A 23,940-nucleotide genomic window follows, 5' to 3' on the forward strand; every position below is an offset into this window, starting at 1 on the left:
ACCTCAAAGAATAAGAAAGCCTCACCTGCAAACACTTTTTGTGTCTTGAAAGCTCTGCCCCCTCAGGCATCAATTGAATCTCCAAGACATTCATTTTGGTCCAAATTTTGATGAATTTAGAATCATGAAGGGATGAGCTTTAGTCCTAAGGTTGGAGAAAGGAAGTAGAAGATGGCTTAGGGAGTGCTGTTGTTGAAATGGGGAGTGTGGTGAAATGAGGTGGAGAACAGAGAGAGAAGCAGATGCTTCAACTTCAAGGCACCTGTCCACCATATTTCCCTCCTAATTCACCTAAAATGTTAACATTATTTGCTGCCTCATAAAGTCATTTTCTTCCAATGACCATATAGACTAACCTGTATATTCCTTGTAAAAACAAAAAAATGTCTTTAACTTTACTTGCAAAATAGTAACCCTGACCTTATTGTGTTAAAAGTAAATTTGATCTCTTCTTTCATGGGTTTTAATTACAAATGGTCCCCACATTAACTGAGACGCTCCTGCTGATTCCAGAACATATGATACTTAGGTTCAAGTTATTTCTTTCTGATCAAAATTTTCTTAAACATGTGACTTCTTTTATTTCATGTTCCTTGTGTATAGAATATTTTAAAGTGGTAAGCAAACTTAATTTTGGAGTCTCTTCATCTTTCTACTTCATCTTGCTACTTCTCCCTTCTTGATTTTCACTTCCTTAAGGAAAGAATTATTTTTATCTTTCTCAATGTCTCTCCTGATGGCACAGTGTAATGCTCAATGTGTGTATGTCAAATTAACCTAGAAAGAATAACAGTTGATGTGGAGGACAATTCTTGACCATGGTGGTGACAGAATTCCAAAATAAATGACCAAAGGCAGGAGCAGAACCCCTGGCTATGAGACTCCTTAAGAAGTAAGCAGACATGAAGGCAATAAGGGAAGAATCTTAAGAAAGGACTCTAGCTTCTCAAAAGATAACCTTCTGATAAACAATCCAGGTGTTTGCAGCCTTTGAACTGCTGTTTATGTGCAAAGATGCAGGAAATGAAGATGGGATGGGCTTAAAGGAGAGACATGGCCGGGAAGAGCCTGAAACAGAAATGTCCATTTTCTACAAGTTGGGGGACATTGATAGGCACTCTGCTTCCATTTCCCTTTGGGAGCTTCCAAAATCAGCTGTTTGCATGTCCAAAGCCATTCCCAGGCTTCTTTTCTTTTTTTTTTTTTTTTAATTAATTAATTAATTTATGGCTGTGTTGGGTCTTCGTTTCTGTGCGAGGGTTTTCTCTAGTTGCGGCGAGCGGGGGCCACTCTTCATCGCGGTGCACGGGCCTCTCACTGTCGCGGCCTCTCTTGTTGCGGAATACAGGCTCCAGACGCGCAGGTTCAGTAGTTGTGGCTCACGGGCCCAGTTGCTCCGCGGCATGTGGGATCTTCCCAGACCAGCGCTCGAACCCGTGTCCCCTGCATTGGCAGGCAGACTCTCAACCACTGTGACACCAGGGAAGCCCCCCAGACTTCTTTTCTTAATGGAGGGAATGCTGAATGGAGCTTTGAAGACAAGGAAATCTTTGGTTTGTCAGTTTCAGGAACTGGATTAGATGGGGTCATTAAAAGAAGAGGCTGACATCAGCTTTTCTGCACAGAGTAGTTGAGTTCAAAGTTGAACTTGCCTCCCTTGAAGCAAGATGTTTGTGGAGGCCTGTGGTTCTTGATGGAAAGTGGGCATGACCCTCCTCTCTGATGCTATTACATCCCACTCTTGGGAGATCTCTTCTAGAAGGTTCACAGGTGCTGCTAATTGGTAACCTGTCTACTTCCTTTCTGTCCAGCAGGTGGTGTGATAAGATTTGAGATGGTTTGGAAAATCTTCAAGATCCCAATTCCTCTAAAGATTTGTTTTGGAAGAGGAAGCCTCTGAAACCCAGCTCCCAAATATAAGAAGAGAATTTGTGAAAAAATATAGGGCATGGAATGGGCATGTATTGGTTAAGTAAAATACAGGCTGAGACAGAAGGGGTGGGGATGTTTCTGGTGGCCTGGATAGAGATGTCTTTCATTAGAGACATTTTCTCCTTAAAGACAAGACAGAAGCCTTTCAAAATGTTAATAGGTTGATGAAGTCACAGATTTTTTTCCACTATTTTCCCTATATTTTTCTGTATTTTTCAAATTTTCTGCACTAAGCAGATCTCTTCATACTTACCAAATATTAAACATTATTATAAAAATCTTTTATATCAATAATTATTCAATACCTTTCTAAGTTTTACTGATTCCTACTGAAGCCGAATGGGGCCTCTATACCCTGACACCGAATTAAATCTCGGAGACAAAGTTTTGGGTTAAGCAGAAAAGAATAGCTTTATTTCTTTGCCAGGTAAAGGGGACCACAGTGAGCTAATGCCCTCAAAACTGTGTGTCCCAACCTGGAGGGGGGAGTGAGAAGTTTTATAGTAATGGTTCAAAGTTGATCACCAAAAATGGTGTTCAGCTCGTGGACATTCTTCTGATTGGTTGGTGGTGAGGTAAGTGGGAGTCAGCGTCATCAACCTTCTGGTTCCAACTGGTCCAGGGTCATGTGCTTGTGAGCAGCATACTATCTTTAACTGTTAATTTCTCCCACCTGGAGGGGGTTTCAGTATTTGCAAAACAGCTCAAAGATATTGCTGTGTGTATCCCCTCATGGGGAACCAGGACCTTGCCACAAGGCTGCACTATTGTTTCTCTTGACTGTTTGTTTCTCCCTGGTCTGGCATCCCCTCTCTTTCCTAATTAGCAACGACTTGAATCTGCCTGTTGGAACTCAGGGAAGGTCATGGAGGCTGAATGAAGCCTATTTCCTGTAATCTAAGAAATGGGGGACACAGAAAGGCTTTTGTGCCCGGGAGCCCCACAGGGCCCTGCTCGGTATCCCTACTTTCTACCTTTGTACGTAGCTGGTGACAAAATTTAACTTTTCTTTGATGATTGGACATGTTGGAGATTATTATGTACATTGCTGTAACTGGAATTCTTCATGCTGCAAATATAATTGTAAGAGATATGGAACGTGAACCCTTCTATCACCCACACCATAGAGTTATGTTTCCCTATCAAACTTCTAAATTCTTTCAGGTTAAAGCATTTGTCTCTTATTTCTCAAACAAAGGCATATTATAGAAAGGTTTTAAACAATGAGGTGGCATGAATATCAGCCTGGTAGTGTGAGGAGAGACCAAAGTAGAGGAATTAGTTAGGAGTCAATTATCATGGTTTGGGCATAAGGAGTCAAAAGGATGATGACGGTGAGTGGTAAGGGAGAAATAGGAGCAAGAGATACTCTCAAGGAGGAGTTAGGAGGATTTAGTAATGGATATTCAGTTTACAGGAAAAGAGGAATCAGTGATGTGACAAGTCCAAGGACATGGAAAAATTAGAATATTGGCCTCAGAAATAAGTAAATCAAATGGTGGCAATGGTACAGTAAGACACATATGTTACTGGAAATTTTCCAGTAGACTAATAGGATATGTTTGGCCATTAAAATAGTATAACTCCCAATACAGAATATAATCAACATTAAGATAAGAGCAATGTGTTATGTAAAAAATATACAAATTATGTATTTGTAAAAACTGGAAATGAAAATTGGGTAACACTGGCCCAAGAGAAAGGGCTCCCTAGGGCTTTTTAAAAAGTTCCTCTCATGGGTTGAATCATGGTCCCTGAAACAATGTGTTAAGTCCTAACAACCCCTGGTACTTATGAATGTGACCGTATTTAGAAAAAGAGTCTTTAGTGATGTAATCAATTTAAGATCAGCTCATACTGAATTAGGAGGTCCTAATTCAATATGACGGTGTCCTTATAAGACAAGAAGAGACACAAAAACAGACGCTGAGGGAAGATGGCCCTGAGAAGATGGAGGCAGGGATTAGAATTACGCTACCACAAGCCAAGCAATGTTTGGAGCTACCAGAGGCAAGGAAGATTCCTCCTCTAGAGGCTTAGGAGACAGCTGGCTCTGTCAACACCTTGAATTTAAACTCCTATCCTCCAGAACTGCGAGAGGATAAATTTCTGTTGTTTTAAACCACACAATTTGTGGTACTTTGTTATGGTAGCCCTAGAACACAAATATGGTAGCCGTCTTCAGCACTCAGAGCAGGAGAGGACAGGTAGATGTTTAGTTTTGTAGGTGGGGTAGATATTACATGACTATGTCACTATGGAAATCCACTTACTGTGTAAAGTTACCCATTAAACAGATGGGGAGATTAGGAGTGTGTTGGTTCAATAACTCTGTGTACTTTTTCCTTGACAAAGGTGGCTACTGCTGTTATCTGATCACCGTATGATGAAAACTGAACCTCATTACCAGAAATAAAGAGGTTGTCCAGCCTGCTTTCCTGGAATATCCCACCCCCACTAGAGAAACACGTCCTCTGGGCACCTCACTTCACCCCTTCCTCTCAGGCAAAGGCTGCTGGTTTTCAGAAAACTGACAAGCTCACAAAATGTTTATTTCAATATAAAACGGAAAGACAAAGGACAAGAAACTCAGCTATAAATCTAGAAGGAACCAGCTGAGGGAACATGTAAGGAGGAAATGAGTCAACTTACAACTAATATGGGATAACATTTACAAGCATGGGTATACCCTGTAGGCTATGAATTTCCCAGCTCAAAATATTAATAAGACATTTGGAATTATTTTATTTTATTATTCATCTTTTCAGTTTGATAAGGGAAGAACCAAAGTGCTCTCGGTTATTAATTTAGTAGGAAAATTAAAAGTTTGAGTTGTGTAAGCTTTCAGGGGAGATTAACTTGCTGACTTTTTTTTTTCTAATTTATCATTCTCAGCAAACATCTATTGAAACTTTATCACTGTGCTACAAGCTGAAGATACCAAGAAGAATTTTTATTTTTGATCCTTTCTTTCAACGATTTTGCACACCAGTGGAAGAAATAGAAAAATAAAGAGTACTTTGGTTTTTAAAAAGTACAGTGTAAGAATGGTTATTGTTGGAGGACATAATAATAATGATATTAGTAATAATAATTTCGAGTGTACTATATGTTTTACATGTATTAAGGGAGCAGCGAGAAAAGTGTGCCTAATTCCCTCTGGAGAGAGAAGGATGCCTGCCTACCTGCCTGCCCTCTATTCCTCCAAGGGGGATAAAAGGCCAAGGTGGGCTGAATGGGCCAGGGAGAGAAAGTAAAGTCTGTGCCAAGACCTCGAGCCTTGAGAATTCATGTTGTCTTTGGAGAAATGCAAAGAGCGCGAGGGAGATGTGGGAGAGTGTGGGAGATGAGGTGGGGGCCATATCTTGAAAACCTTTGTGTGATTATCATTCTCTGTGCCGCCTCTTTTCAAACGGTGTCCATAAATAGAAGGGGAGGGATTTTTAATTTCTCTGTAAGAATGTATGCATGCATGTGCATATGTTTGGTTTCAAATACAACCTAAAAAATTTCATGTTAACATATTCCAATATCTGGATGACCACCTTGTATGTACTGCCACGTGACTTTAGAGGTTGCTTTTGCATTTATAACGTTTGTACTGATTAGTGCTTATTTGATGGTAGCCTGTCACATATTAAAGGGCATTCAATAACTCAGAGCTGCCTGTCCCTGTGTAAGAGTATCTGTGGCAGAGATTACTGGCTGTCTCCTAATACACGTTTCTCCTTCTTTCAAAGTAACGAAACCCCGAAGACTTAAATGAGCGCATAGACGTCCAGGAAAAAAAAAAAACCACCACATTGCCCAGTTTCCCTTGAAGCTAGCTGTGGCCTTGTGAATAAGTTCAAGTCAATGAATTATAAGCAGAAGTGTCTTGTGGCAGCTTCTAGAAACCTTCCTTAAGAGCAAGGTGATTTCCTATATATGTCCATGAAGCTGAATTTCCCATTGTGTTTTTCAAATATCCCATGTCCTTACTGATTCTTAACTGATTTTCTTAATTACTGATATAGGCAAATTAACATTTTCCACTGTGATTTTGGATGTATTTTTTATAGTTATTTCAATTTTCACCTTTTATATTTCAAGTCCATGATTCGGGGAGCAATTTAAAATATTTGGATCATCTCAGTAACATTTAATTGAGAAATTTCACATGATTTCACTGTTTCCATTTGCATTTATATTTATAACCATTTTGGTGTCAAGTAGCACTCCATTTTTAAATTTATTTATTTATTTATTTATTTTTGGCTGTGTTGGGTCTTCGTTTCTGTGCGAGGGCTTTCTCTAGTTGAGGCAAGCGGGGGCCACTCTTCATCGCGGTGCGCGGGCCTCTCACTGTCACGGCCTCTCTTGTTGCGGAGCACAGGCTCCAGACGCGCAGGCTCAGTAATTGTGGCTCACGGGCCCAGCTGCTCCGCGGCATGTGGGATCTTCCCAGACCAGGGCTCGAACCCGTGTCCCCTGCATTGGCAGGCAGATTCTCAACCACTGCGTCACCAGGCAAGCCCAACACTCCTTTTTTAAAAAATTCAATCTGACAATTCTAAACTTTTAACTAGAGAATTTAGTCATTTGTATACATAATTACTGATGTATTTGGACTTCCATCTTATTTTGTACTTTATGATTTCTCCATCTTTCTCATTCCCTTTTCAGATTCATTATTTTTTTGCCATTTCAATTCTTATCCTCTGCTAGTTAGTAAATACTACCCTCTTATTTAATCCTTTTAGTAGTTATCGCAGAAATGATAACATGAATCTTAATTCATGGAAGTATAATGTTAATTAATGTCTTTACCCTTCTCTTGGGCAATAAAAGAAACTTAGAACACTTACGTGTTCTATTCCTTTGAAGACACTGTGCTTTATTACTGTGCATGAAACATTTTATTTTCCAGATCCCAGTTTTATACAGCCAGCATTCATTTAGATGTACCCACTTATTTACTAATTTCTTTGCTCTTCGTTCCTTCTTGCACCTCAGTCCTACATCTAAGAACTTTTCTTTCTGCCTTAAGTGCACCCTTTCGAATTTTATTTAGTGGAGAACAAACTCTACTTTTGCTTATTTGTCTGAAAATGTCTTTATTTACCTGTGTGTAGAATTTGAGATTGACACATTTTCTTTCAGGGTATTGAAGATATTCCACTGTTTTCTATTTTTTATTATTTCTGCTTAAAAGTCAGCTAAAAGTGTAATTGTCACACTTTTGAATATAAGTTTTCCCTTCAATCTGACTGCCTCCAAAAATTTTTTTAACTTCTTATTATGGAGAATTTAAAGCATGTTCAAAGTTAGAAAGAATCATCTAATAAACCCTCTTGTGTTCATATCCCAGCTTCAACAATTATCAACATTTTGCCACTTTTGTGTCATCCATTCCCACATATGCGGACTCTTATACGCCTGTTTTAGTATTTTATTTTATTTTTCGCAGGAGTATTTTAGAGCTGATACAAAAATACTATATTACATCTTTTCATCTGTAAACACCTCACTATGTATCTCTCTCTCTAACTGATAAGAACTTTATTAACATAAGCACTAAGGCACCAACACAACCAGTGAATTTTTTTTTGGAAAGATTTATTTATTTTTTTTGATGTGGACCATTTTTAAAGTCTTTATTGAATTTGTTACAATATTGCTTCTGTTTTCTTATGTTTTTTGGGTTTTTGGCCACAAGGCACATGGGATCTTAGCTCCCTGCCCAGGAATCGAACCCTCACCCCCTACATTGGAAGGTGAAGTCTTAACCACTGGACCGCCAGGGAAGTCCCACAACCAGTGAATTTAACAACTTGGTATCTTCTAATATCTATCCTCTGTGCAAATTTCCACTTGTCCCAAAGGTGCTTTTCGTAGCTGGTTTGTGGGAATCAGGATCTAGACAAGCCCACACATTGCTTTGGTTGTTACTTCTGTTAAGACTATTTTATTACAAGAGGCCCTGCCTTGATTTTCTTTTTCCCTTGCTATTGATTTATCAAAGAAACCAGATAATTCTCTAGAAAGATCCACTTTCTCAAGAATTGACAGTCAGACCTAGAGGTTTGATTAGATTCAGGTTAAAAATATTTTAGGCAAGTATACTTCTTCAGTGTATTAATGATGAATAAAATGTTTGGTTTTCCTCCCTTCAGTGACTGTAAGATTGATTGATAGGTTCAGGTGGTGACAGCTGCAGCCTCCATTATGAAATTTCCCTCAACCTTCCACCTAAGGTTTTAATAGCACTGAGGACTGTTGCCTAGATCCACAATTGCATTAGAGGTCGAAAAATGATGATTTCCCTACTTCTATACTTCCTTCTGCCTCTATTAGCTGCAAGTCTTATAAAAGTCTTTCCCTCATCTACTCTTTAATCACTCTGAAAATATTGTTTATACAGGAAAGACAGGATAGATGCTTGATTCTTTCCCTTGGTTAATTTTTAGCATAGTGAGTTGTTGCTTAAGCCACCTCCAAAAACAGTTGGCCCATGAAGACTTTTCATAATAATTCTTGTGCCTTTTTTAAAAATTCAGCATTACTGAGATACAATTTACATCCAATAAAATTCACCCATATTGACTATACAGTTAGAAGAGTTTGGACAAATGAAACCATTCATGTAAACATAACCATGATCAAGATATAGGACATCTCCAGGACCCCAGAAAACTTTTCTCCTCTCCTTTAAAGTCAGTTCATGTTCCTCACCCCAGTCCCAATCAAGCGCTGATCTGCTTTCTATCACTTTAAATTTATCTTTTTTAGAATTTCCTATAAATGAAATCATACAGATTTAGTCTTTTGTATGGGTATCTTTCTCTTAGCATAATGCTTTTGAGATTAATCCATGTTGTTTCACATATCAGCAGTTCTTTATAGGGTGGAGTAGTTTTCGATCATATGAATGTACCACATTTTATTCATTGATCCACAGTTTTATTGGACATTTCATCCCTGAAATGTAGATCAGTACTTAGCCAAAGGAACCCCTCTGCAGATCTTTGGAGCCCATTCCCCCCTCCCTATCTCTTTCTATGTGTGTATTTACCTCTTATCTGGTACTCTGTTCTGCAAATTCCAGCCACCTCCACCTTCTAGAACTCCATTCTCCATATGGTCAACCCAAAGAGACAGATGGGCTCTGTTTTGATTCTGCCTTCCTGCACCACAGCCTGAAAACTGCTTCCAGGTACTAATTAGGGGCAATCATAGAGCTCACCTTTTATGTTTCTTATCTCAAAGGGATTGCAAACCTGCATTGCCTGTTTTTCAATGTCTGAAAAGAAATGTTTTTAAAATATATTTTGTTTAGTGTTCTAGTTTTTTGAGGCAGGACGGCAACTCCCATAGAAGTCAATCCTTCATGGTGGAAGCAGAAGTCTCCTGCATCTTTTTGACAAGACAAAATTAGAGGGTTTTTTTCCCAATCAACCTTCTGAAGTATAATTTATATACTTTAAAATTCACAGTTTAAGTCTATAGTTTGTTCGTTTTGACAACTGTATGCAACATGTAATCACCACCTCTATCTCCCGCAGGAAGTTTCCTCAATCCTTTTTGCAATCAGGCTTCATTCACATCTCTCAGTCTGGGCACCTACTTATCCGATTACTATCAATATAGATTAATTGCATCTGTTCTAATATTTCAATTATATGGAATCACTTTTTGTTTTGTGTCTGGCTTCTTTCACCAGTAGAATGTCTATAAGATTCATTCATGCCATTGCATGTGTCAGTGTTTTGTTCTTTTTATTGCTGAGTAGTATTCAATTGTATGGATGAACTATAGTTTGCTTATCAATTCATTTGTTGATGGTCATTTGGAGAGTATTCAGTTTGGGACTATTATGAATAAAGCTGCTATGAACATTCCTATACAAGTCTTTTTATGGGTTTCATGTTTTCTCTTCTCTTCTATCTAGAAATGGAATTAATCATATGTAAGTATATGTTGAATTTTATAAAAAATTTCCAAACCCTTTTCCAAAGTGATTGCACCATTTTACATTTCTAACAGTAATGGTGAAAGTTCCAATTGCTCCACATTATCACCAACACCAGGAGTGGTTTTGCCACTCCTTTTAATTTAATTTATGCCAGTGAGTAGAAAGGGATATCTTGTTGTGGTTTTCATTTGGGATTCCTGATGACTACATTAAGCATATATTCATTTGCTAATGGGCCATTTGTATATTCTTTTGGATTGTCTATTCTAGTTATCTGCCCTTTTTTTGAACAGGGTTGTTTGTGCCCTTACTAAGTTGTAAATGCCATTTAGATAGTATGTATACAGGTTCTTTGTCAGATATATGTGTTGTCAATATATTCTCACAGACTTTTGCTTGGAATCCCAATTCTGGGTATTTATTCAAAAGAATTGAAATCAGGATCCCAAAATGATATTAGCACTCCCATGTTCACTGCAGCAGTATTCGCAGAGGGTAGATCTCATGTTAAATGTTCTTACCATAACAAAATTAAAATTTTAACTTTTTTAAAACAGTTTCACTCATTACTGATTCCATTTTCAATCTGGATACATTTTTCTTTTTTTATTTTGTATTATTGCCCTTGCTATACCTCTGGTGCAATGTTGAACAGGAGTGATGAAAGCAGACATCCTTGCCTTGTCCCTCATCTTGTGGGAAAGAATTCAGTCTTTCACCATTAAGCATGATGTTACCTTTCGGCTTTTCATAGATATACTTTATGAGATTGAGGAAGTTCCCTTCTAGTCCTGAATTGCTGAGAGATTTTATCAAGAATGGATTTTGGATTTTATTATATCCTTTTCTTAAACCTATTAAGCTAATCATGTACTTTTCTTTTTCAGTCTGTTAATATGATGACCCACATTGATATATGCTCCATGTTCTTGGATTGGAAGAATCAATATTGTCAAAACAACTACACTACCCAAGGCAATCTACAGATTCAGTGCAGTCCCTATCAAATTACCAATGGCATTTTTCACAGAACTAGAACAGAAATTTAAAGGTTTATTGATCTTCTCAAAGAGTCAGCTTTTGATTTCATTGATTTTCTCTATTGTTTTTCTGTTTTTAATTTCATTGTTTTATGTTCTTTTCTTTATTATTTCATTGCTTCTGCTACTTTGGGTTTAATTTTCTTTTCTTTTTCTAATCTTATAAAGTATAAACTTAGCTAATTGATCTGAGATCTTTCTTCTTTAGAATATAGGCATTTTTGTGCTGTAAATTTCCTTCTAAGTACTGCTTTAGTTCATGTCACAATTTTTCATCTGTTGTGTCATAATTCATTCATTTCAAAATATTCTAATTTTCTGTTTGATTTAATTTTTTAATCTATGGGTATTGATTTATTTTATTAAAGTGTAATTGATTTAAAATATTGTGTTAGTTTCAGGTGTACAGCAAAGTGATTCAGTGAAATATATTTTTTCAGATTATTTTCCAGTGTAGGTTATTACAAGATATTGAATATAGTTCCCTGTGTTATACAGTAAATCCTTACTGCTTATCTATTTTATGTATGGGCAGGTGGGGCCAGGAAGGCTCTCAGTGTTCTCCACCCAGTTCTCTGGGAGGCCCTCCAGGGCAGGTCCCCACCAGTGGAGCAGATCCAGCCAGATTCCATACACACAGGTCAGCACTGTGGCTGATCTATGGGTTATTTAGAAGTACATTATTTGATTTCCAAGTATTAGGAGTATTTTCCAAATATCTTTCTATTTCATTTCATTGTGGTCAGAGAATACACTTTGTTATTTCAATACTTTTATTAAACTTGTTTTATGGCCCAGAATATGGTCTATCTTGATAAATGTTCCTTGTGCACTGGAAGACAATGAGTATTCTGTGGTTGCCAGGTGGAATATTCTATAAATGTCAATTTGGCCAAGTTGGTTGATAGTGTTGTTTGTTTCCTTTATCCTTCCTAATTTTATTTATATAAATTCTACAAATTACTGAGAAATAAGTGTTGAAATCACTGACTATGATTGTAGGTATATAGATTCTTCCACACAGTCCCATCAGTTTTGTGTCATGTATTTGGGAGCTCTGTCATTAGGAGCAAAAACATTATGGATTTTTATGTTCCCTTGATGAATATTAGTCCCTACATCACTGAGAAATGACTCTCTTGATCACTGTTAATATTCTTGGTTCTGAAGATTAATATTTATTTATTATTATTTATTAGTATAGCCATCCCTAATTTCTTTTAATTAGTGTTAGCATGGTATATCTTTTTCTATCCTTCTGTTCTTCACCTATTTGTGTCTTTACACTGAAAATTTGTTTTGTTTTGGCTTGGGTTGTTTTCAGCATTATATACTGTGGTCTTGTTCTTTTATTTGATCTGGCAATCTGTGCCTTTTAATCAGGTGTTAAAACCATTTATATTTATTGTGATTCTTAATAATGTTAAGTTTATTTCTATTGTTTTGTTATCTATTTCATTTTTATCTAAACTCTTCCATATTTTCTCTTTCCTCTTTTTCTGTCTTATTTTAGATTCAGTGTTTCTTATGATTTCATTTTATCATAATTTGTTGACTAATTAGTTATTCTTTGATATATTATTTTAGAGGTTGCTTTAGAGTTTAGAGTATACAGCTATGACTTATTACAGTCTACCTTCAAGTGATTATATACTGTTGCACATATAGTATAAGAACCTTATAACAGTATGCTTCCATTTCTTCCCATCTGGACTTTGTACAATTTGTACTGTTGTTGTCATTCCTAGCTGCCTTGGCCTTTCTGGACTTCTACCTCTGTCTTCTCAGGGAATCATTGCTTGGCTGTTCCTTCCCTATGATATGGCCTGGAAACTCTTTCCAGGCAGTAAGCTGGGAGAATAATAGAGCTCCCCTGGTTTGTTTCTACTCTCGCAGGGAACACCATCCTATCTGCCTCATGACCAATGTTAAAAATAAACCACATTATTTCATAAATTTTGTCTGATTTTTTAATTGTTTCATATGGAAGGGTAAATCTACTCCCTGTTACTCCATCTTTGCTAGAAACTGGGGCTAATCTTTATTGAATACCTACTATGTACCAAACACTTTATATTCATTCTTTCACTAAATTCTATCAGAATCACTCTGATGAAGATACTATTAAGCCTTTTCATAGATGAGGAGACTAGGGGATATGACAGAATTAATGAATAAAGTCATACATCCTACTAAATGATGGAACAATTTTTGATCTCAGATGTGTTTGACTACAAAAGGACAGTACTTCCATATAAAACAGAGAGAGAGAAAAGTATATGAATGTGAATAAATTACATCCATTCTGTAAAATTCATTTTAATCATAATCATTTTAATGAGCAGTTTAAACTTCTTTTTCCCTACTGATGATAGCAGGGACATGATATAAGAATTAGAGCTTTATATTTCATCAAATCACTATCTTTTTAATTTTTTTTCTTGTCCCTTAATGATTTCATGGACAGATGCTACACATTTCTGGCCACTTTTGTTGTAAAAAAAGTCCAGACCACTTTGACGTTCCAATCTTAAATAAAGTTTAAACCCTTTCCTCAGTGGACTCCCAGGTACTTGGAGAAGGGGAACTATATAGTTCTTATATAACTAATACTTTCGTGGTGCTGTGGCATTACTGGTCTTTCCCTGATCAGTCATTGTCCATGTGCTCCTGTTGTGCTCTGCTCTTAAGATGTGTTGTTTTCATGAGAAAGTTCACCTTCAATCAGATCTCTTCTATCACTACTCCCTCTGGCCCTGCCTGTGGTTCTATGCCTGCTCTGAGTGAAGTATTACCTTATTTGACCTAGAGTCTTCCAAGGGCAATGCCATGGTTTCTGCCCCCTTATATAACCCCTGTGATCCTTCACATGGAGCCAGGAAACTGCTAAGTTCCTCTTTGGCACACTCGAAGGGCTAATGGGAACTAAGATGGGTTTGGCCACCATTCCTTTCCCAGGCTCACACACTAAGGCTCGTTCTTGCCCTTCAACCTTGAATTATTTCTGCAAGCCTGCCCTCCTCAGCTCTCTCTCAAGATAACATGGAGTAATCAAGATTTTCTAAGAAATCCCTCACTATGATCAGCTCTGGTGGCAACAAAGGGTTGGAGTGGGGGCTGATCTGTGGTTCTGTAGTTCATCAAGTCTCCAGCTGGGGAGTGAGGTGTAAGTCTTTCCTTGTGTAGGCACCCCATTCTCTATGATGATTTTCCTGGAACCCCATTCCATTCATTTAAATTCTGGAGGTGAGAGAATTACCTCATGAGAAAGGATGGGAAAGATATTACCTCCCACTGAGAGAATAATGGATTTTGCTCTCCCTCTCCCCAGTAATCTCCTTATAACAGCTTATTTGCTAGGTGATGATTATGGGTAATAGAGTCTGTTTAGCTGCCTGTCAGTAACCTCTGGGGGAATTAATAGGCCCCAGTATTGGCAGTTCTTTTTAGACTGTGGCACATTAATGTCTCTTGTTTTCAGAGGAAGCCCTTAGGCAGCAATAAAAATCTCACTTAATGTCTTGTTCCATAACCAATAGTTCAACTGGCCTTCTACCGCAGAGTCCAATATATGATCACAAAAGTCGATTTAAATTTCACTTTGCCTGTTTCTGTTGTGACAACTTTGAAAATCTTAACTAAGCACTGAAGTACACAAGACATGGATAGAAGCCTGGGGAAAGTGAGTACAGTGTGCAATAATACAAAATAAACAAATTACTCTCTTGCACAAAATGTGTACAATCTGACAAAAAAAAAAACAGAGTACCTTCTTTTGGAACCTGATCTGGTTTTCAAGAACTAGGACTGGGTGTTGTGAGGGGAGTGGGGAGTAGTATGGCAAAAGAGGGAAAAGAGAGAAGTGGGTGGGGAAAGAGAGGGATAGAGAGAGACTGAGAACACAGTAAGACACTCCTTGCTTTCATTCTTTGCTCCCATGGACACAGCTGAGAAGGGGCACTGTGGGCCCCTTGAGGGGAGGGCTGGAGGCTGGCAGCCTCCCTTAACTCACAGAGCTATTTAAAGCTCTGGGATTGGTGCCCACACCCAAGGAGTTAGCATTCCTGATGGGGGAGGTGGCATGGAAGAGAGCTTTCAAGTGTATTCAACGTTCTCCCCCTCAGCCCTCTCCAAAAGTCCCTCTATCTCCCACCTCCCCAACACTAAACTCTTAAAACTTACTGAAGAAAAACAAGCACATTAATCCAGGCTCAACCTGGCATAGCAAAAGAAGCAGGCAGCATTCTCAGGATTTGTAGGTAAGTGCTACTCACCATGTTCTTTAATAAACGTTTAGTCTAAGCTTTAGACTAAAAGCAAGCTGTCTTAAAATTTCTTTCCTGTGTCCTGACCTTATCCTTCCTTTTAATGCTAAGCTTTTTCCTGTGTTATTATCACCAAAGCTTTATTAATAGCAATCCATTTATATCCCGGGCACATATTGCGCTCTTAGCTCTGCATATCGTGAGGGACACAAAGAGGAGGAAAGATGTGTCCCTGCCTGTTAGTGCAACAGAGTTCAGAGGAGGAAGGTGGGCGAGGGTGGGAAGAGGAACCACGTTCCAATCCAAGTGGTTTCACCAGAGCTGCCCAGACTACTTGTTCTGTACTATTTTGTGACCAACAGATCCCACTCTTCCCACTCTTTGAAATATTGATTATTCAGATTTAGCATGCACCATTAGACTCCAACATCATATATCTGAAAGTTCTTTGAGAGCAGGAGCTGTGTCTCATTCACCACTACCCTCAGCCCTCAGCACAGCACCTGCCACATGGTAGGACTGCAGGCTGCATGGAGCCTCACGTTCATGAATTAATGAACTGAAGGGACTCCAGAATGGCTCTGTCCTAAGCCCCCAAATCCTCTCCAGGTCCCTGAGCAGGTTTTTGGGGAAACTTTAAAGAACAGTAGAAGAGGATTATCTCACAGGGTGAATAATGCCTTATATATGTAAAGTGTTTTTATTATTTTTGCCCCAAAAGTTATTCATGTAGTTTTCACTTGATCTTTATAGCAACCTGATTGAGGATTTTGTAGGGAGCCTATCATCTATTTTATTGGCAAGGAGACTGAGGCTCAGAGGAATGACTTTGTCCTCAATACTTCTGTGTCACTCTGGAAAATTATGTTACTATAGGGCTGATAAATGGAATATTGTCCGCCATATCAGTAAACAAAAGATGCCACAGTCATCAGCGATTACAGACACAGCCGATGGTGAGCTGGTGAGCCCTGAGGATACTGGCCCCAGATAAGCTGGGGTGTATATCAAAAGAATGATTTCAGTGAGCCCAGACTCTTGCTTCTTCCCATACATAGAAAAACGTTAAGTTCCTTAACTTGAGATATCTAGGTTTCTTTTATTAGCAGTAATCTTTTGTTCCTACTACCTGACCTTTGTTGCAAACTTCTATATATCCTAGCTCCCCCATCACCTCCTCAGAGCAGTTTTCTCAGGGTTATTTGAGATGATGCCTCCCGGGTTTGAAGTCCTAAAAATTCCTGCCAAATAAAACATAATTCTCAACTTTTAGGTTGTGAATAATTTTTTAGTCAGTAGGGCAAAGTTTTCTAATAGTGTGACTTCATCTGACTAGGAAGCTGTGGATTCAGAAAAACACAGGATTCAAACACTGATCTTCCAGTTAAAAGCCAGGGGTCAGGTTCCCCATTTTGCTTTATCAGGTCTGTCATGGTGCCTGGGAGAATCTTGTTCTATCGTCTCTAGACCATGAAGAGGATGGAGAGGTACCTGGTCAGGGGACCACTACAGAAGCACTTTGATTTGGAGAGGAAGAATGCCAAGCAGGCTGAAGCCAGACTCAGCCAAAGACTGCAGAGGTTAGAGGATATCTGCCTATACCATGTGAAGTTGCTGACCAGGGAGCAGAGAGAGCTCCAGAAAGAACTGCAGAGGTTGCAGCAAGGTAAGCCTTCAAGGATGGGGAGAGGCAGAGCAGGGCAGCAAGCCATCAGCTGGCTAAGGCAAGAGTAACATCCCCTACCTCATGACGAGGGCCCTTTCAGAGATCTGGACACCAAGAAAGTGAGAACTTCTGATCTCAACTTGGATTTTAGGCTGCCCACCCATCCATGTCCCTCTCTCCCTCAATTACACAGCTCCCTGGAGCAGCCCATGTGCAAACCTTCTTGAGCTAACACTTCTCAGGCTCCCATTCTTTCAAATGAGCTCTCTCTGGCTTAAAGCCTTAATGTTCTACTTTCTTATATCTGGGTTGATTTGGTTTCACTTCTTTTCTATGCCTGGTCAACAAGCATTCATTGAGTAACTATTAATGTGCAAGTCATCTTATGAAAAGGAAGTAAAAAAAAAATATTTCCCTGGGATTGGCGACCAGAGAGAATTGTGTAACGATGACTGATCTCTGATAGGGCTGAGCAAGGAGCATTTGGCTCTTTTCAACACTCACCAATATGAGAGTCAGGCCCTTCCTTTCTTCTGCAGAAAATGAATTTCTCAACTACCCTCCTTGTACTCCAAAGTGTATTCACATGAGAGCTTACAGATTTTGCTCAGATTAGAAAATTTTGCACAAGCAATTGTTGTGTATTGGTACTGTGATTTCTTTGTCTTCTTAAGCCAAAGGGCAAATATTTCTTTCATTTACCCAAAGAGGCCTCTTTACTCAGAAGCTGTGAGCTCATATTCTTTGTAATAATTCCCTCCCATAAAACCTTCTGTTGCCAAAGAATAATCCTTTCCAAATGTACGCATCACTTAGAAGACTATCCAATGAACATAGACTATATAGTTAAGTAGTTATAACAAGAATAATGCTACTAACTTCATACACTCGTTTCTAGTTAGTAGCTACTGATTATCACAGAAGGAAGGGCTACACAATGATATCCAGAATCTCAGACCTTCCAAAGCTGTCTACACCATCCAGTAAAAAAAGAAGGAAATAAAACTGCCTGCTCAGTGATTCCATCTTCGTCCATTAAACCATGGTAGCTAAGAATACAGACTCTGGACCCAGATTGCCAGGGTTGAAATCCTGGCTCTATCACTTACCAGCTGTGAGGCCTTGGGCAGCTTACTGGACCTGTCTCTGCCTCAGTTTTCTCCAAAGTAGAATGTAAATGATGTTTCCTACCTCATAAAGTCATTTGAGGATGCAGTGAGCACTTGAAACAGTACCTAAACGCAAAATAAGTGCTATATAAGTGTTTGCTCTTATCAATCAATCAGTAAAAGGTTGTTACAGGATTAAAACTCTTCTACTGTTTTGTTGAAAGTTGCCATAGTTATACAGTTTATAGAAACTAGTTCTATTTTCCCCATAATAAAATAACCATATGTTAATATTCAGCATAGAATGGGTCTATCTCAGCTCTTCAAAACTACAGTCCCTTCTTACTTAAGGCAGGTGCAAGAGCCCTGAAAATGATGTAGCATGTTCAAGAGGAAAGCCAAGTATCACAATTGAATGTAAAATCATTTAGGTCTCCACAGCTAATAGGTGGACACAAGACTCTAAAGTAATGTCCAGGCATCTGGCCTAAGAATTATTTCTAGCCTCCAGCTTTGGGTTTTAAAGAGGAGAAACTGAGCAAATAATTGAACTTCTCTGCTTTCAACTTCCTTGTCTGTAATAAATGGTTAAACCAAACTAGAATGAGAGCTCACAGAATGGAAAAGAATCTTAGAAGCCATTTGGTTGAATCCCACTTCAGTTCTCAAAAAGGATGCTGAAGACCAGATACCTACTCTCGATGGGGTGTTCAAAAGACCAGGTCCAAGGGAGGTGGCTGTCCTTGATGACTAGAGAGCTTGCGTCAGGGACAGGTGGTATAAAAAGAGTCTGGACAAGGAGGCAGCAAACTTTGATTCAAGGGCCTGTCTCTATGTCCTTTAGAAAGTCACATCCTCTCTGAGCCTCAGACTTCTTGACAGTAAAACTAGGGAAGAAAGAAGGAAACAATATGAATTGTCAGTATTTATCAGGCACTGTACTAGGCAATATAGTCCCATGATTCACTTAATGAAATTGTTATTGAGATTCAACTACAGGGTACATGCCAGTTGGTGGATTTTTTTAAAATAAATTTATTTATTTTATTTTTGGCTACGTTGGGTCTTTGTTGCTGCAAGTGGGCTTTCTCTAGTTGTGGCGAGCGGGGGCTACTCTTCGTTGCGGAGCACAGGTTCTAGGTTCACAGGCTTCAGTAGTTGTGGCTTGCAGGTTCTAGAGCACAGGCTCGGTAGTTGTGGCACAAGGGCTTAGTTGCTCCGCGGCATGTGGGATCTTCCCGGACCAGGGCTTGAACCCGTGTCCCCTGCATTGGCAGGCGGATTCTTAACCACTGTGTCACCAGGTGGATTGTTTAAAATGCATATTCCCAGTCTTCATCTGTAGAGATTTGGATCAGTAGGTTAGGAATTAGGCTCAAAATCCACAGTTTTAACTGAGCTGACACTAAGGCAGATTATTCTGCGACAGGTATTTTGTGGGCCAGACTTTACAAAACCCTATTACAGCATCTTAGATAGACACAGGAATGCAAATATGAAAAAACATGGTCTGTGCCCTTGAGATGCTCACATTTAAATTGGAAGGTAGCCATGCTTGCAAGAAATTATCGCAGAAAATACTAATTGCTAAATTAGAGTTGTTTACAAAGTAGAAAAAGAGCATGGAAAGTTTCCTATGTCTATCAAAGGGTCTCAGGTGAGATGTCCCAAAAGAGCCAGCATATGAGCAGAATCTTAGAAGAGGAAGAGAATGAAGATGGGTGGGGTAAGGGGGTGGGTAGTTTGTCACAAGGACACGTGGCAAGGCCACTCCTGGCAGTAGGAACAGTATGTACAAAGACGCATGCATGAGAATGATTTGCTACAGGTTGCTCAACCTGCAGGGGTGTAAGGGGTGACGAGAAGGTGTAGGTGAAATGTTTACGGACAAAGCAGTGTAGGCAGTGTCTCCAATCATGAATAGCTTCATAGGTCTTGCAAAAGAGTTTAAATCTCACCCTACAGGGTGTGGGAGTAGTGAGATCACATGTCTATGAGAAGGATTACTAAGCTGTAATGTTTAAGGTAGACCAGATAGGAGAATTCCAGAGTGTAGGCCAGGGTTTAAAGGCCTAAACTAGGGCATTGGCCAGGTGAAAAAAAATGAGTATCTTAAGATATTTAGAAAGTGAAATTACATCTTTTTTTTTTTACATCTTTATTGGAGTATAATTGCTTTACAATGGTGTGTTAGTTTCTGTTTATAACAAAGTGAATCAGCTGTACATATACATATATCCCCATATCTCCTCCCTCTTGCATCTCCCTCCCACCCTCCCTATCCCACCCCTCTAGGTGGACACAAAGCACAGATCTGATATCCCTGTGCTATGCGGCTGCTTCCCACGAAATTGCATCTTAAGTGGACCAGCATTTCGAGATATTTAAATGGGGAATTGTCAGAGCTTTATGATTAATTATATGTCCAAGGTAAAGAAAACCAGAGTCAAGAGTATACTTTGTGCCAGGCACAAAGTAGGCAGTCAAACATCCTTGTTAAATTGGATAACTGGATGGACACACACACACACACACACACACACACACACACACACACTCAAGAAGACAACAGAAGAAGAGTGACCCCAAAAGGACTATCTCTTGCCTTGACTACCTCACCAAGAAGTTATTTGATGAAAGAATATTAGGAGTTTAATGTAAATTCTAGGCCCTTTATCTGGTCATAAGTCCTCTGCCTGGTGACTACTAACCCGTGTAGATTTAGGGAACTCACTCCCATTAGAGGAAACTAGTGCAAGACTTTTAATTCTAAGTGACCAACTCATGAGATGTCTTAAAAACAAACCGGGTCCTCTACAGCAACTATGACTACAAGATGCTGAAACATTAACTCAAAGAGCGAAAAACCCACTTACTCATGGCCAGCAGTTGCAGCTCTTGGCTCAGGTGGGTAGGAGGTCACATAATTGAGGTGAATGAAACAATAGGGCACCAGCTCTGTGTATCACTCACACCCAGTCATTTTGTTTTGAAAACACCATGCTTGCCAAATAAAACATTCAGACAAAACCTCCATGGGCCAAGTCAGTTTAAACCTCTGACCTTGGTGTTTCTAAATCTTCTTTCATATATTTGAGGTAAACCTTGGGGAACTGTTTTAGGTTTTTCTGTTTCCATTCATCATGCCAGCTCAGTCTACTGTGTAATGTGATCCAGTGGTATTCATATACTCTTTCTCTGCCCAGAGAACTAGTTTCAATCATTCTTTTCCTTCTTCTCTTACTGTATTAGTTTTTTAGGGCTACCCTAACAAAGCACCACAAACTGGGTGGCTTAAGCAACAGAAGTGTATTCTCACAGTTCTGGAGGCTTGAAGTCCAAAGTCAAGAGTCAGTTCCTTCTGAAGGCTGGGAAAGAAGGATCTGTTCCAGGCCACCCTCTTTGGCTTGTAGATGGCCATCTTCTTCCTGTGTCTCTTCCCATCACCTTCCCTCTATGTGAGTCTCTGTGGCCAAATTTCTCTTTATATAAGGACACCAGTCATATTGGACTAGGGCTCACCCTAATGACCTCATCTTAACTTGATTATCTCTATAAAGGCCCTGTCTCCAAATAAGGTCACATTCTGAAGTACTGGGGATTAGGACGTCTACATATGACATTTGGGGAGGATACAATTCAACCCATAACACCTATTAATTAACTCAAAACAGATATCATCAAGAAAAAATTCTCTTCTTACTTTGAGAATGGAAGTCAGAAGAGACCAGAAGATGTTCTTATGTTCTCATCACAAGGAAGACAGAAGCACAGGGTTCTACAGGCTAATAAATTTAGGTAAGAAAATGCTTACTAAACTCATGGATATGGCTTCTTCCCAACTGACCTCTTTAAATCGTCCTCTCCCTGAGAAAGTGCTGCCTTTTTCTTCTTAAGGAAAGAGCCATTTCTCCACGTTGTTACCACCCATTCTTGCCCTTCACCCTCTTCTCACCCACTTTATTACCTCACCTAATACCACACTGAAAGGGGCCATGGTCTAATAACTTGAAAATGCTAAATATGAGCCTCTTCATCGGTTTTCAGAGATCTTTCTTCTTTTTACCTCCTTTCCCAGAGCACTGACAACAAATACGATCCAAGAAATATACAAAACCAAGTCCCAGATGCCTCCTTTCCATCACATTGGTCCCAAGGACCCCATGAAAAGCAAAAGGCAGTCACTATCTCAAAATAACAGAACTTCCCACTTTATAGAAGAGAAGCCGCAAGCCCAAGAGAAATATTCTATAAACCCACTGAAGGGCAAAGACTCCAACAAGGGCATTTCTATTCTATGTCAAGATCAAGACGTCTCCACTCACACCATAGACCAAGGCCCCAGTTCCAGCCCAGCTGGTGGTAGCAGAATGGCACACGGCGATGAGACCACATCAAATGATGCCAACATAAGGCCAGACCACGCCACTGGGAAACAAATTCCCCCGAATCCCATGGAATGTGGAGAGAACCTCAAAGGCGAGCCCAAAACATCAACCTACTTAGAGTTGTTTGCAAAGGCCAGAAACGCTCACTACCTCCGGCACCGGGTCCCCCCTGAGTCTGAGAGATTGCTTAGCATTGGGGAGATCTTTGGGCACAAGGAATCCTCACAGCCCAGAGCAGAAAAGGGGTGTGAATACAGGGTGACCATCTAAGTTACTTCCTCTCTAACCATCTAACATATCCTCACAATAACATATGCTATAATCACTAAATAGAAGTGTTTCTCAAGCAACTGTAGTAAGCAATACAAATATATATATGCAATACATATATATGTGTATATATATATACTTTTTTCTTAAAACCTAGTTTTTTGTCTTTTTATGCGAATATAATCTTTCACTGAATGAGCAATGTTAACATGAAAAATGAAGGGAGAGATGAATCTTCCGAAACCATTTTAAGCAATGTACACATGTTGCTAACATCATCAAAATTATGAATCTACATTGATGTCTAGAGTTTTCCTGAAAGGTAAAATATTAAGGATCCTGCTTACCTTTGCCACCCTTTTCTTATAGGAGATTCTTATGGTGCCACCTGCTGGCAAAATGGCATGGCTCTTCTGTTTGTTTTAATTTCACATATAAAGGTAAGAATAGAAACTCAATTGAAAATATGTACATAATATGGTCTATAAATAAAATCTCCTCTCCCACCACAGCTCTGTGCTCTTTTTTGAAGCCCTTTCCTTTCTTCTTTTATTTCCAGATAGCTCCATTTTGGTTTTCTCATTCTCACTTTCTTTTTTTTTAACATCTTTATTGGAGTATAATTGCTTTACAATGGCGTGTTCGTTTCTGCTTTATAACAAAGTGAATCAGCTATACATATACATATATCCCCATATCTCCTCCCTCTTGCGTCTCCCTCCCACCCTCCCTCATTCCCACTTTCAGCCTGCTCTTATCAAACTTTTTGGATCCTAAAAAAAGAATAATGAACAGTTTATAAGAAATGTGTCCCCTCTAACATTTTCTTCCAAGAAGCAAAGCAGTGGGGGAAAGCAGGCCAGAAGCAACAAAATTGATGGATGAATACCTAATTTATTTACACCAGCCATGACTGTGCTGGCAGGAATAGGAACACCCAGGGTGGAGAAACTCCTTTGCAAATTTCCAAGTCCTTTATTGTGTGCTCTTTCTCCTTGTCTATCTCCATTACAATCACTCCTCAAGGATGAGTTCTCAAAATGATTCACCCCACTTCTAAATGGGTCTTTTCTCTGTGCTGGCCATAACTTCAGGACAGGGTCATTGCCAAGGCAGCAAGGACCTGGCCTCATCCTAGCCCTCTCCTCCACTTGATTAATTGCCCCTGTTCCAAGTACACCTCAGTCTCATGAACTTGAGAAATAAGCATTCTGCACGTTCCTTCTTGTTATCCTGCTCGTATCTTCATATATCTGATGGACCCAGATCTGCCTGCACCTCTAACACCAAAATTTTATACATTCTATTTCAAATGA

General features: G+C 39.2%; 1 protein-coding gene across 1 annotated transcript; it reads left to right on the forward strand.

Annotated features, from left to right (window-relative positions):
• Positions 1-1,503: 1,503 nt before the first annotated feature.
• Positions 1,504-23,135, forward strand: CCDC190 (coiled-coil domain containing 190). The gene is made up of 4 exons (XM_082411217.1): positions 1,504-15,185; positions 16,659-16,857; positions 21,641-21,764; positions 22,045-23,135. The coding sequence occupies exons 2-4, from the start codon at positions 16,662-16,664 to the stop codon at positions 22,622-22,624; spliced, it is 900 nt and encodes a 299-aa protein (XP_082267343.1). The 5' UTR covers positions 1,504-15,185; positions 16,659-16,661; the 3' UTR covers positions 22,625-23,135.
• Positions 23,136-23,940: the final 805 nt, after the last annotated feature.

Source organism: Balaenoptera physalus (genome assembly GCF_965194825.1).
Source record: "Balaenoptera physalus genome assembly, chromosome: 1".
Lineage (NCBI taxonomy): Eukaryota > Metazoa > Chordata > Mammalia > Artiodactyla > Balaenopteridae > Balaenoptera > Balaenoptera physalus.